At 41.8% G+C, this 14,778-nt stretch overlaps 1 protein-coding gene across 1 annotated transcript in view; it reads right to left on the bottom strand.

The window, feature by feature from the left end:
* Positions 1-14,778, bottom strand: part of LOC123953043 (ras and EF-hand domain-containing protein) — a 74,462-nt gene that overhangs the window by 34,587 nt on the left and 25,097 nt on the right. The window contains exons 2-5 of the mRNA XM_046022951.1: positions 10,794-10,940; positions 7,187-7,277; positions 2,044-2,139; positions 19-96 (exon numbers count right to left, since the gene is read on the bottom strand). Coding sequence (XP_045878907.1) covers positions 19-96; positions 2,044-2,139; positions 7,187-7,277; positions 10,794-10,940 — 412 coding nt within the window. The remainder of the gene's footprint in view (positions 1-18; positions 97-2,043; positions 2,140-7,186; positions 7,278-10,793; positions 10,941-14,778) is intronic.

Here is a 14,778-nt window from a genome sequence, read left to right as displayed (position 1 = left end):
ATGAAAGGTGATTCGTACCATTGATAAATCATAAATTTGCTTTTTTAAGGCAGCCACATCTTCTTTTTCACTTAGGTGTTTTGATTGTTCTTCTAGCTGAAAGAACAAATAAAAGCTGTTCATGTACAAATTCATTTTGGATTGATTCAGTTAAGTTTATTAGTATCCTTGCATATATAGCTATAGGAATTCTAAAAGCCTTCAATTTTTAACATGATACAACTTTGTAAATCATTAAGCTACATATAATCCATGAGGATTTGAAAACTTGGTTTCAATAATTTAAGCATTTAAAAAGGGTTTTTTTTTTGTTTTTTTTTTTTTTTGCTTAATGAATTTCCTTTGAAACAACTGAACAGTCCTTTTGGGAAGCCATTCAACTATTAAGCGACCTAACTTCACCTTCTCAGTTACACTGCATATGAGTCTGGACCTTTATATTCTCCTAGAAATTCATCTGTACTTAACACTTTCACCCTGTATTATAATTATTTACGAATGCCTTACCTCTCCTACCAGAGTCCAAGATTTTTAACAGCAGTGTTAGCATCAGATTCACCTTTTTTCAGTGATTCCAGTAAATGCTTATTAGAATAACTGAAATCAGTAACATTTAAGTGTGATAGGAAGCTAGTGACATATGCACCCAGACTCTATGGATACATGCCTGAGCTTGCTTTCTGGGTGACTTGTCAGTATCACCAGATTAAACCAGCTCAGGAGCATCTCTAACATGGACAACTAAAATGTCTCTCCTACAAAGAGCCGACAGCCCCTGGAAACAGTGGGGACCTGTGGGTTTCCACTACTGAGTAGTTACGCAGTGACCAAAATGAATACTAAATTTCATCACACTAAGTCAAAGCCGAAGTAATCTGATGCTGGACTTTATCATCTTACCAGATGCTTCTGTTAAAAGTTTTCACACAAGACCACGACTCTGCCACCTGGCCAGCTCTGAGAAGAGCCCTTGATTTTTTCAGATGCATGCCAATTTCAGAGAGGAAAAATGGGGCGGGGGGGGGGGGGGACTAGGTCCCTGGGGCACCTGGGTGGCTCAGTGGGTTAAAGCCTCTGCTTTCAGCTCAGGTCATGATCCCAGAGTCCTGGGATCGAGCCCCACCCGCATCAGCTCTCTGCTCAGTGGGGAGCCTGCTTCCCTTCCTCTCTCTGCCTGCCTCTTTGCCTACTTGTGATCTCTGTCTGTCAAATAAGTAAATAAAAATCTTAAAAACAAAACAACAAAACAAAAAACTAAGTTCCTCAGAATCCATGGCCTAGGGTAATGGCAGTCATAATCAATTTGTCATTTTTTCCATAGTTTAAGCCTTTAACATTCCCTCACGTAAATCCCCATCTGCTCTCTTATAAAAAGCCTCCCCAGCAGGCGGGAAGTCTGGTACAAGTGAGAAAGCACAAACTGCATAGCAAGACCACTCCATAGCTTATTAGCTTTGTGACTCGAGGACTCCGTGTCCTCAGCGGTGAAAGCAGCATATTCACCTCTCCTCAGAGAAAGCTTGAGAATTAAATTTAAAAATTGTGAAAAAGAGCTTATTAAACTATAAAGTCAGTAATGTCTCAGCTATTATGGTGAGGCGGGACAGTCAATTATTAATCCCATTTTACGAATGAGAAACGAAATGATAAGATAATGAAGTCAATTGTCCCAGGTGTAACTGGCAGAAAGTGGCAGAGCCATGATGAGGACTCTGGTGCCATCACTTCTGACAGGATCCCTCCTGTCCTGAGCAGAGTCCACTGAACATGTGGGCACTAAGGGTACCCGAGGAAGGAAAACTGGGGTTTGATGAACTGTCCAAGGGGTCAGAAATATTTATTAGACCTGTGCAGAAGAAAGGCTGCCCCTGAAACAGAAAATCAGGGACCTTTAAAAAACCATCTTTCAGGAAGCCCAGTTTGACTCTGAAATCTGATTCCAACGGCTGCTTTAATAGGATTCCCAATGTTTTCAGTCGCTAATAACTTAAACACCATGATATACTGAGGCTATTCCTAGAAGCCTCACTGCCACAAACCTACCTTTTTAAGTTTCTTTATTGTCACCTGTAGATCCCCTACTTCTGTTTCATACTGACGTCTGAGGTCACTGAGGGCTTCCTCAGCCTTACGTTTTTCCTTTAAAATAAAAGAAAAAAAAAGATTTTACTGATTTAAATAGGTTTTTCAAAACCCCACTGAGCGAGAAATGTATTGTGTCAAACTAAGGCTGATCCCAAGTCTCCCACACAGGGAGGGCGGGCGTAAACCAAGGGATAGTGCGAGTAAACCAAAGGGATGGCGGAAGTAAACCAAATGACTCTCGAGGTACAGCTCCTCTGGAATTGAAACCTGTGGAAGTGAAAGTCGACACGCACACATCACCTGGAGAGACGCCCCTAAGACTATCACTCATGTTGTGACAGGAGGCCAGGGAGCATCTATTAAGCAGTTCAATTAATTACTGCTGTTGTTAATTAAAAGACAGCAAGAGCCAAGGGCCCAAGTGCTTGCCTGTACCCTATCATGTCATCAGGACCCAGGAAGGTCCAGTGGGTGTATCCTTCTTCCAAGAGCTTACACCTTACCTGAATTCAAATCACATCACCTGCAAATTTCTACACTAAGTGCTTCTGCATGGGCCGGCTCTTCTCAGATGTATCCTGCCTGGATCAGAAAATGCCAAGGGGCACACCAGGAGGTCAAGGGCTGCAGCTCCCAGGAGCCCAGACATCTTCAAATTTCCCTTTCCTCTTCACAAAGCATGGAACTTTACACCCTATGTTTAGAACTCAAATAAATTTTTATGTCAATAGCCAGTGAAATTGAGTGTTCAGATATGCACTGATATCTCCTATATGCCAACAGTCCTGAGCACAGAGGGAAAGAGCAGGAGCAATGAAGACCAACAGGCATCGTGGTGGGAGAAGAAGGAAGCAAAGATGATCTCAGGAAGCAATACAAGAAGAAACTAGCAGTGAGATGTGACAGGAAGTGAGTTGGGAGGTAAGGTAATGCCTCTCTCCAGGGGAGACGTGACCCCATGTCTGAACACCTGCCGGAGTTACACGGTCTTACATCCCACTTACTGACTGTCTAGCTGAGACAACTTATTTGAAGCCTCCATTTCCTTACTGGATTAATGCGAGGATTATATTAAATTATCCAAGTAAATTAAATAATCCATATAAATTAAATAATCCATGTAAATTAAATCTTCTATGCTTAGGAGGAAATGTATGGAGAAGAACAACATCTTCACTCATGGTAACCTTATTTTAAGCGAGTCTCTTGAGTTTATTCAGCTTTACAGGTGAGGAAGCGAGTGTTGCCCCCTCACAGGCTAATGAAGACATGAAGCCTCCCAATGAGCATTTACCTTGGACAGCCTTCCTGGCATCTTGGCAAGTCTTCTCGCTAAAACCAGCACTATGACGCTAAACGTAACAACTTTTATGGTGTAAAAATATTTGTTTCATAGCTTAATAAAGGAAATCACCACTATGTAGCTCTTTCCATTCCCAACCTGTCATGCTCAGACGCCAAGAGATCAGATGGGGGGTCGTTACAGTAACAGGTAGAAATGGTGGTGCTTCAGACCAACTCATCACAAACTTCCAGGAAACTGAAAGGGAGAGAAGCCTTCCCAACTCATTCTGTGAGACCAGCACTGGCCTGAGACAAAAATCAAACACATTAAGAGAAACCCACAAACCAATATCTTTTATGAATATGGATGCAAAAATAATAAACAAAATTTAGCAAAATGAATTAACCAAGATATAAAAATGAAAATACATCATAACTAAGTGGGGTTTATCCCTAGACTGCAAGTGTGTTTTAATACTTTAATACTTGAAAATCAATGTAATTACCACTTGATGGTCGAAAAAAAAGAAAAGCCATGATCATTTCAATAGCTACAGAAAAAGCATTTGATGAAATCCAACATTCCATTCCTAATTAGAACATCAACGCTTAGCCAACCAGGAACATGCTCAAAATTCAATAAGGGTCATCTATGAACAACATGCCACCAACATCATACTTCTTGTTAAGAGAGAGAATGTAGATAAGGATGTCTGCTCTCACTTTCCTTGTTCTAACCAGTGCAATAAGGAGAGAACAATGAAGTGATCATTCATGTCAGAAAGAGAGACATAACGCTGTCTTTATTCATAGATTATATAGCATTTACCTAGAAAATCTGATAGAATCTACTCAAAAAGCTACTGAGTGTGAGCAATGTAAACAACTATGATAGGGTATAAGATCTGTATGTAAAAATCAAGTGTATTCCTATATATTCACAATGGGAAACCAGAAATTAAAATTTTTAACAACATCGTTTAGAGTAGCATTAAAATTTCAAACACTTAGGAATGAATCTGAGGAAAGACTTATAAGATCCGTATGTTGTATAATACAAGACATTGCTAAGAATATTTAAAGAAGACCTAAATAAATGGAGGATACATCCGGTTTATGGATCAAATTACTCATTATTGTTAAGATGCCAATTCTCCCCATATTGATCTATAAATTCAATGAAATCAAATCAACCCCCAGAAGATCTGGGTTTTGCTTTTTCTGTTTTTGTTTTTAAGAAATTGACAAGCTGATGCTATGGAAATTAAAGGATCTAAAATATCCAAGACAACTCTGAAAAAGAACAAAGTTGAAGAACTAATATTACTTGATTTCAAGAAGTATTATAAAGCAATAGTCACCAAAACAATGTAATATTGGCATAAAGCAATCAATGGAACACACCAGAGAGCCCAGAAATAAAGGCACACAAATACAGTAAACCAACGTGGGACAAAGTACAAAGGCAATTCAATGGAGAACAAATAATCTCCAACAAATGGTGCTGGAACAACTGGATATCCACCTGCAAAAAATATGAACTTTGACCCACATCTTGCAAAATGGATCCTAAATGTAAAATCTAAAACAAATAAAACTTACAGAAGAAAACAGCAGAATAAACTTTGTGACCTTGTGTTAGGCAAAGATATTTTAGATGCCAAAAGCATGATCCATTAAAGAAAAACTGACAAATCGGACTTCATCAAAATGAAAAATTTCTACTCTTCAAAATACATTGTTAGGAGAATGAAAAGACAAGTCACTGTGTGGGAGAGAATTTTAAAATCAGAATATATAAAGAGCTCTCAAAACTCCGTAACAGGGGCACTTGGGTGGTGCAGTCAGTTAAGTGTCTGACTCTTGGTTTCGGGTCAGATCAGATCTCGAGGTCCTGGGGTCAGGCTCTGTGCAGAGTCGGCTTGAGATTCTCTCCCCCTCTCCGTCTCCCCTCTTGCTTGTGCTCTCTCTAATAAATAAATCAGTCTAAAAGAAAACTGTATTTAAATAAAAAATAAAACCCTGCATAATAAGAAAACCACCTAATTTTCAAAGTGAAAAAAAAGATTTTAACAGACATTTCATGGAAGAAGATACCCAGTGGTTGCCTGGCAAGGAGGGCAGAGGAGGGAGGAAGAGAAGCATGACAAAGGGGCCTGAGGAAACTTAGATGGTGGACGGATACACCCATTATCTTGACTGTGGTGGTGGATTCATGGAGTATGGGTACAGCCAGCGTTATCATATTCTGTAAATATGCAGCTCCTTGTGTGTCAATTCTACTTCAAGAAAGCCACTACAGTCTAAAATACTTATCTGGAGCAAGGGAATAACACCGTAGGGGCAAAAGGAGTCAAGGTCAGGAAAAGGTGAATATGGCCAGAGGACTGCGAGGGAGAATCAAGGAGAAGGGGAGACTTTCTCTAAGCTTGGCTGAGTTCAGGAAAATGGAAAGGAGGGGCAAAGAAAACAGATGGAGAGAAGGAAGAGCGATGATCATGCTGGACCAGAGCTGTGTGGTGCAGAACCACAGGGAGCCGAGCTGAGCCAAACATGAAGTTACAGGGTGTGGGGGCCCTGGTAAGGGCTCCAACACCAACCACAAGTCTGCTGGTTAAGAAGCAGTGAGACTGATGGCAGGAGAGCACGTGCGCTTGTAAGTGTTCGATGAAGGAATGAGCACACAGATTAAATGCACGGAGAGGGAAAAAAGGCAGAAAAAATATACATGATTTTCCTGTTTCTAGACTACAACAAATGGAGTGCTAACAGAAGAATGGGATCTCCACTGCACTAAAGCGGGCCCATGGACTCTGACCACTGACTCTGCTGAACATGACGTCCCAACAGTTACTCAACTTGCCAGTAAGAGATACGACAACGAAGAGACCCGAAGTCATATATGGGGTACAGCAGACCAAGGCAAAGAATCTGGAAGGACACAAAGTACGAAGAGCCACGAAAAAGGCTGGCCACAGCCAGGATGCAGGCCTCAGGCCCGGTGCTAGGCACTCACGTACATCATCAGGCTGGGCCTCCGTAAAGCAGGCTGGTGCATTACCCCATTCTAACAATGGCACCACCAAGGTCAGAGGTCCAGTTATTTTCCCAGGGCCACCTGCCTGGGCAAAGGCAGAGTCGGGAAGCACATTAAGGCCAATCAGATGCCAATACTCAGGCCCTTTCACTCCATCCTGCTGCCTCTTGGAGTTAACAGGGCAAATGAATAGAGAATGTCCAACCCAACATTAGCCTTAAAGGTAAGTCTATTTTCCATTTCCAGTAAACATGCATCACCCAGCTGTAGTTTATAAGGAAAAAAGACAAGTATTGCTTTTATGGAAATCGGTGAAGGTAAGCAAGTTTCAACCATAAGAGTTCACTCAGTGATGAATAAAAGTACTTTTTATTATAAAACACTGAAGTTCACAGACAGAATTTTAATTTCCCTGCAATCTAGATTTAAGGTTGGTGGTGGGCATGGTCAGAGAGACTGTGGTATAAAAGCTGAACCACCCTTCTCTACCCCAGGGGGGCTCTGCCTTCTTCCTCAGGCCTCCACTCTCACAGCACCTCCACAGAGAGGTCCCTGAACCGCCGACCTCTTCTCCCCATCGTTGCTGACCACACTTGCTCTTTACTCATAGCTACTGAAATTATCTACTTTATTTGATTATTTATTATCTCTCTCTCCCCTTGCTCTACCCCCAAAACCACTACCAAAAATAGCCCCATGGAAAACCCTGCCCAGTGCCCGGTCTATAAAAGGCAATCCATCGGGAATCGTGGAAAGAAAGGGCCAATCCCACAAACTCACATCTTTACGCGTCTTGTGTTCTGCTGCCTGAATCCTCTGATCCATTTCCTCTTCCAACTCACTCAGCTGCATGGCTGCCTTGTCCTGGGCTCTGAAATTCAAGAGGGTGCACAACTTTTCACTGCAACATGCAGAGACAACTTCAACCTCGTCTATCTCAACCCCTATCTTACAGATGAGGAGAAACACACTATTTTAAAGAATATTCCCTGTTCTTCCATATAATAAAACAGGATTGGCACTTTGACCACTTGGGTGTAAAATAACATTAAAACTAGATATTTAGTAAATAGTATAAATTAGACAAAATAGTGTTAACCTAGATTGTGGCGAAGAACAGCTAAAGATATCAAATCACTGGGAAGCTCTTGATAAATTCTGAAAATCCTTTTTGCTCCCATGATTGAGTGACAATCCTGGACCAAAAAAAAAAAAAAGAAAAAGAACCCCATGGCAAATAGATCTTTGGATAGAATTCTGAAATGCTTTATAGAAAACACACAATGTTAAATGCTATGGTTAGAAGGGGAAAAAAAGGAATCTCAACCATTATTTCTAATCTGTGTCCTAAAGTTCTAGAATAAAACTAGTCTTTACATTGTAGAAAAATTCTATTTCCTTTACTAATGTTGTCCCTAAATTTCCTCTCTACAGATGCAGAGCACACTGATTTGCCCAAAAGTTAGAAATGGGAACATGTCATTGAGGAGAGTTCTGGCATAGTTTTCCTGAGCAACTGGCTAGTATGGAGACATCTGTCACTCTACAATAGTCAAGGCTGCAGATTAAACCCTAAAAATGTATTTTTTATTCTCTCTCTCTGATGTATGTCCGATTATCTAAGTTTCTCATTCATAAGTCTTGCCTATTCAACTAGATGACAGAGCCGCCACGGGATTTAGAGGGTCAATGACATGACATTGATAAAAAGTAGAGAACAGAACGTAACAGAAGATGTCCTGTCTCCCAGTTTGATGGCTCTGGGATGCCATTTTTCCTGCTTTCCACTTGCTGGTTCCCTTGTAACACGGTCTGTGCATACATTACTTTAATTTCTATATAAATTTCCAAGTGAGTCCTGAGGGGTGGGGAGAAGGCCCCAAAACAAAATTCTGAGTGACTTACTGCTATTTTCCCCTTGTGTTTTCTTCATTCTTACCTGACAGCCCACCTGAAGAGATGTTAACCTCATTTGGAAAGTTAGCTATTTCTGGTTTGTTTATAAATACCTGCTGTCTGACATCTAAGAACTACTTAAACCACAGAAAGTTTGTTTGGTTTGCTCAACTCTGGGACTATAAAACAGCCAAGACCCACATCCCTCCTCCCCCTATTACCGTTTTTCCAACCACTCCTTCTCGATATCCAGGACTGCTCCTGAATGTATTCTTTCTGCCCTCCTCACTTCTGAGCAACATTTTTTTTTTTTTTTTGTAAGTCAGGTATAAGTCTATAATGACACCGTGTTTGCCCCAGCAATTCCTAGCTCATAGTGAAATGTCTGGTGTGATGAAGACTATCCACTCTATCCTAGTCCAGGGCTCCCATCCAGACACTGCCCATCTTTCAGGTCCAAGTGCAGAGTGAAAAGATAGAGATCTGCCCCCATCCACAACCCCAGGTGAAGGTGATGGTCCTCAGCTAAGAACGCAGGAGAACTTCACAGTCACCACGGAAGCACTTCAGTGAGGTCTCTGGTAGTTGGGACAGAGCCTGACTTTGGCTCCCACTCCAACAGCTGAGAAGCAGGGAGGAGAGAAGCAGGAACACAGCTCATCACAGGTAAGACATTCCCTTTGCAGAGGGACATCTCATGATGAGAACATGAAGAATGACATTCTTTTTTCCCTTGTGGGTTTATATGGTACTATCCTTAAAGGTCACATATAAATTCGTGTGTGTGTGAGCACATGTGTGTGCATGGAAGTTTGTTTTAACAGGTATTCCTGGACACTCTAAAAACTCAATAATTGGGTCTGTGAATCACCCCTAGTTTACAGAATTTGGAGTTCATAGGACCGCCCAACTCTCCTACTTAAAACCCCTAGAAGACAAATTTGAGAGAAAATTTCAGAGTCAGGAACAGAAATGTTCATGATACCTCTACTCTCTCACATGACTCCAGAACTATAAAAAGTCCTATGTAGCATCAGTGTTTGAAAGCACTCCTATACTTTAATTCCCTTCACTTAAACTCCAAAAGGTTAACTAGATAGCTTGATCATCATGTGGAAGGAAAGAATAAAGAGACCGAGGCATACCCTCTCCTGCCCCTTGCAGGTGGGGTACATCATATCAAAGGGGCCTTTACAAGTTCTGGGCAGAGGCAAGCAGGATGCGCCTCACATTCAGAGACACTGGTGAAATGGCCACCACGAGAAGCCACTAGGGGGCAGAACAGCCAGGAATTACAAGAAACAAAAATGCTCTCTTTCCCCCTAAAGCCAGAGCACTGCAGTCCTTCTGGGGAACAAAGAGGCTGATGTTTGGACTGTAACACATATAATCCCTTCCTCTGCCCTGGGCTGCTGGTCAGACCAGTAAGATATCCTATGTAAACCAGCTACAGCTTACAGAAAGCTGTAAGCCATAGGACAGTATGGGCTTACAGCTTTCTGTCTTCCAGTTCAGGCTGGGTGAGGAGGGCCGGAGACAGGAAGAATCCCACCACTGAGCACCCACTATGTGGTCAGCCTGGGGCGGGGAGCTCCACCCAGGACATCATCTCCTGGCCCTCCACACCCTGAGAATGTGGACATTTACAGTCTCATTCTGCAGACGCAGGAACCTGCCCAAAGTCACACACCAACCCATGACCAGGCTAGGCTTCAAGGGCTGTCCTGACTGCATCTCCAGATGAGACATTTCCGGTAGGCTTCAAGAGGATGGATATACAGTAACAAACCTGTCAGAATGGTTCTGTACGGAATCATTGGTCTTGAAAAGTTTATAGAATAGGATCACGGTGACCTACTGATGGACTGCTGGCTGTTCTTACAGCGTCCTGCCCGACTCAGCCTACATGCTGGCCCAGCTTAGGAAGCTCCTGATGCTCGAGGTTCAGGAAGTCCACCCACATCATAATGGGATCGTGCAGTTCAGTCCACATGCCTCCTGGACACAGAGCCAGTTAAAGGACCTCCCCATACCACTCAGAAAGGAATGGCTTTGGGGCACCTGGGTGGCTCAGTCCGTTAAGCATCTAACTTGGCATTTTGGTGCAGCTCATGATCTCAGGGTCATCAACTCGAGCCCTGTGTTGGACTCTATATCTGCATATGAGTCTGCTTAAGATTCTTTCTCTCTCTACCCCTCTGCAACACCCCCACTCACATTCTATCTCTCTCTATTAAAAAAAAAAAGAAGAAGAGGGGTGCCTGTGTGGCTCAGTCGGTTAAGTGTCTGCCTTCAGCTCAGTTCATGATCCCAAGGTCCTGGGGTTGAGCCCCATGTCAGGCTCCCTGCTCAGCGGGAAGCCTGCTTCTCCTTCTTCCACTCCTTCTTGTGTTCCCTCTCTAGCTGTCTCTCTCTCTGTCAAACAAGTAAAGAAAACTTTACCAAAAAAGAAGAAGAAGAAGAGGAAGAAAGACAGGAAGGACTTCAATACCTCTTCACTGCAATGGCCAGGTTTTCCATTTCTGTGCTCTGTAGTTTGATCTCACGGATAAAGTTCCTTATAACATGCTCGTACGACTGAATTAGTCTTGGCTCCACAAGGTTGATGTTTAGATACAAGGTACTAACTTGCTCTTTTCTGCCAAAAAAAATAAATAAATAAATAAAATTAAATTAAATTAAAAGCTAAATTAAACAAAGTAAAAAATAAAAAGGTAAATTTTTAGAAAAGCTTCAGGAATGAGACATATAAGAACCAAAAAAAAAAACACAACAATAATAGAAGGACCAGAAAGGAAAGAAGAGCAGGCAGGCAGTGATGCTGTGGCACTACTCTCCGCACTACTTTTTTTTTTTTTAAGAATTTATTTATTTATCTGACAGAGCGAGAGGAAGAGATCACAAGCAGGCAGAGAGGCAGGCAGAGAGAGAGAGGGAAGCAGGCTCCCCGCTGAGCAAAGAGCCCAATGTGGGGCTCGATCCCAGGACCCTGAGATCATGACCTAAACTGAAGGCAGAGGCTTTAACCCACTGAACAACCCAGGTGCCCTCTCCGTATTTTTTAAATGGAACAGCAAGTTTATTATTTCCTAGATGTATTGAGGTATGACTGATAAATAAAAACTCTCTATATTTAGGTTTCCCAGTCATGATTTAGTGTTAGAAGATATAGACTGGTGAGGGAAGAGAAAGGCATAGAGAGGGATTGACAGGAAGGGGCATTTTTTTTTTTTATTACTGTAGGTATTTTTTTTTAAAGATTTTATTTATTTATTTGACAGACAGAGACACAGTGAGGGGGGGGGAAAGGAGCAGGAAGGTGGGAGGGGGAGAAGCAGAATTCCCGCTAAGCAGAGAGCCCGATGCAGTGCCCAATCCCAGGACCTTGGAATCACCACCCGAGCCAAAGGCAGACGCTTAACGACTGAGGCATCCAGGCACCCCTTGCAGGTACTTTTTTTAACAGAAAGGTACATGGGGACATCTGATTGGCTCAGCTGGTACAGCATGCGACTCTTGATCTCAAGATCATACGTTCAAGCCCCACACTGGGCATGGACCCCACTTGAATGAATGAATGAATGAATAAATAAATAAGTAGAAAGAGAAATAGAACTTGAAAAAAGAAAGGTAATAAGAGGTACAGGAAAAAAAAGTAACAATTAAACTGATGAATAACATGTTCCACTAATCACTGATAAGACATATTTCAACCTTCATGATCATAAGAGTGAATGTACCTGTTATTTTATGGTCAGTTAAAAATTACTTCATATAAATTCACATGTATTTATATGTGACAATCCTAGCTGTCATTACTAACTTTTATTAAAAGACAGATATTCCAGAGTCGTTTCAAAAGAAAAACTGGGCAGCTCAACTGCTGGAGGACAAAGGAGTGAGTCAGTGGGGCTAGCAGTGCTCCTGATTCAAGTTCAGTGGCTGATACCCTACGGGTACAGAGAGAAGACTCTGTGAAGACACAGGAAGGTGGCCATGCAAAAGCCAAGGAGATAGACCTCATCAAGAACAAACCCTACAGGCACCTTGATCTGAGACTTCTAGCCTCCAGAACTGTATGAAAATAAATTTCAGCTGTTTAAGCCACCAGTCTGGTATTTGTAACTAGAAATTCGTAGGCAACCACAGCAAACAACAAAAGGTCCAACGTCCCCGAGTGACTTAGTGGCAGAGCTGGGATTCCACCCCCTGTCTGAAGCCAAAGACCACATGATTCGCCAGAACGTTATTTTGCTTCCCAATTGTGTTAAAGCATCTGAGCCGTGGCAGAAGAAATGGGATCCAAAATTAATTCACAGAACTACAAACCCCTGAAAAATATGAGGTGTATATTAACCTAGAGGCTTAGTTAAGCATGGCCTCAAGATGTGTCCGTGAGCTATAAACTCCCCCAGGTTTACGCTTATAAATAAACTTCTCTGTGCAGAGGCCAATTATGATTGAAAAGAACTGCTCAAGTGAAATATTATTAATAAAGCTGCAGGATTAAGGCACTTTATTTGATATAAGATGCAGGATGTGGCCATCATCCTTCCCATCAGAGCTGAATACAAACACTAGTTGCAATAGTGAGCTGTATTTACTGGAGCAGTGAACAAAACAAAACAAAAATGCTCTTGGACTTTCCCATGCAATTTCAATGCATAACAGGATTATTAACTTCTTGCCTTTTGTCAGTTACTGATCACTAGCAAGATACAAAACATAAAAACTTTCTCCTTAATAGGAACCTGCCTGTCAGAGATGGCTATTAAGATACTGTCACCTAGAGTCCTTGCTTCTTGACTAAGAGCCCAATAAAATGTTCACAAGTAGAGGTCACCAGATTTCAGGACTTTCTGCAAATTTCAAAAATAAGAAAGAAACACAATAATTTATAAAACTTTTGCTGGTCTTGAGATTATAGAGTTTCAGAAATGGTATTATGAAAAGTATCTGCCAGATATTTTAGCAGAAATATGTGATTATGGTTAATCATTGTGCTATAGACTACATGAATACTCATCTATCCTGCTTCCTATTACAGGCACACTTCCCAGAACACCAGGCAGGTAGATGAGGGTCATGTGACTAGTTCTGGTAAATGGAACAGGAAGAGAAATGGTATGTTGGCCACTTCCACACTTGTTCCCTAAAAGCTTCATTATATTCTAAGCTTCTATTCATTCATATTCTCCCTCTTTCTCTCTCTCTCAGCATCTCTCCCTCCAACCCCCTTCCCGCTCCTTCTCTACCTCCCTCCATCTCTCTTCCTCATCCCCACAGCTGAAGTGAAGAGTTCCAATATGGCAAAGCCATGCGAGAGAACATGCTTGGCTTCCTGAATCACCACACTGAGCTTAAGTGCTCAGCAGGGCTGTCTGACCGCCTCAACCTGAATGATATACAAGAGGGAAATGTTTGTATTTTGTAAAGCCACTAGGACTTGGAACTTCTTTGTTACAGTCAGTTTGAACTTAAGAAAATGTTGGCATAATAGTTTCCTATTTTGTTTTTGGGTTTTTTTTTTAGTTATCCTCTTCCAGATTAAATTACTTCCTCATCTTTTTCCTGGATAGCTTCTTAACTACGTAAAAGCTTCGATGACCAAGGTAAATCTTTAGCACCACCACCGACTCTCTCTCAGGGAACAAAAGACTACTCAGAAGCATCCTATACTGAGGCAGACACTTATTAGGCACCTTACATATGTAGTCCAGGCAGTGATCCAGAAGTTACATGCACTAGTCACTTAATCCTCACGGCAACCCTACAAAGAAGTTATCACCAGCATCCTGTTTACCAAAGAGGAAACTGAGGCAGAGACAGCTAAATACTATCCTGGTAGCAGAGTCAGGATTCCAGCTCAGCCCATCTGGCTCCAGAGTCTAGCTTCCCATGGAAGAACTAGCCCTTTGTGCTGAAACTAAATACTGAACTGGTCTTAGGGGCCCCAAGGGCATGTTTCCACTTAAGAAACTTTAACATAACAAGATTTTTTAAAAATTGCTTTGGAGGAGGTTATGCATTATTGCTGCAAGGATTGTCCACATTACAAAGGGTCTCCTTTAAATAATGACTGCATGATGAGGATTAAAATGAGGTAATCTTATAAAATTTGGTTTACCTACAGCTATATGGTTGGAAAGCACTATTGCAGACATAAGACCCCCTCCCACTCTCCCCAGCCCCCATATATCTGTGTATTTCATTTGGTCTGTTTCCATGAACCTAGAGAACCATATGGATTATGCCAAGAGACAGCCAACAGAACATACTTAGCTATTCTGACATCTGACGGAGAAAACAAAACAAAAATTTTAAAAAACCACCTTACTGCTGCAAGAGATGATACCTGGTCCCTCTCTGTGAGCTTTAAATGCTATGCCTTACCCAAGTAGCCAAACACATGTGGGTCCTTCTGCTCAACAGACTTGGTGCCAAGACAATCTTTGTTCTGCTCCTAAGAGTGCCAC

This window comes from Meles meles, chromosome 11 (genome assembly GCF_922984935.1).
Source record: "Meles meles chromosome 11, mMelMel3.1 paternal haplotype, whole genome shotgun sequence".
In the NCBI taxonomy this organism is placed as follows: domain Eukaryota; kingdom Metazoa; phylum Chordata; class Mammalia; order Carnivora; family Mustelidae; genus Meles; species Meles meles.
The sequence above is the reverse complement of the archived record's forward strand: the minus strand, read 5'-3'. Positions and strand labels throughout refer to the sequence as shown.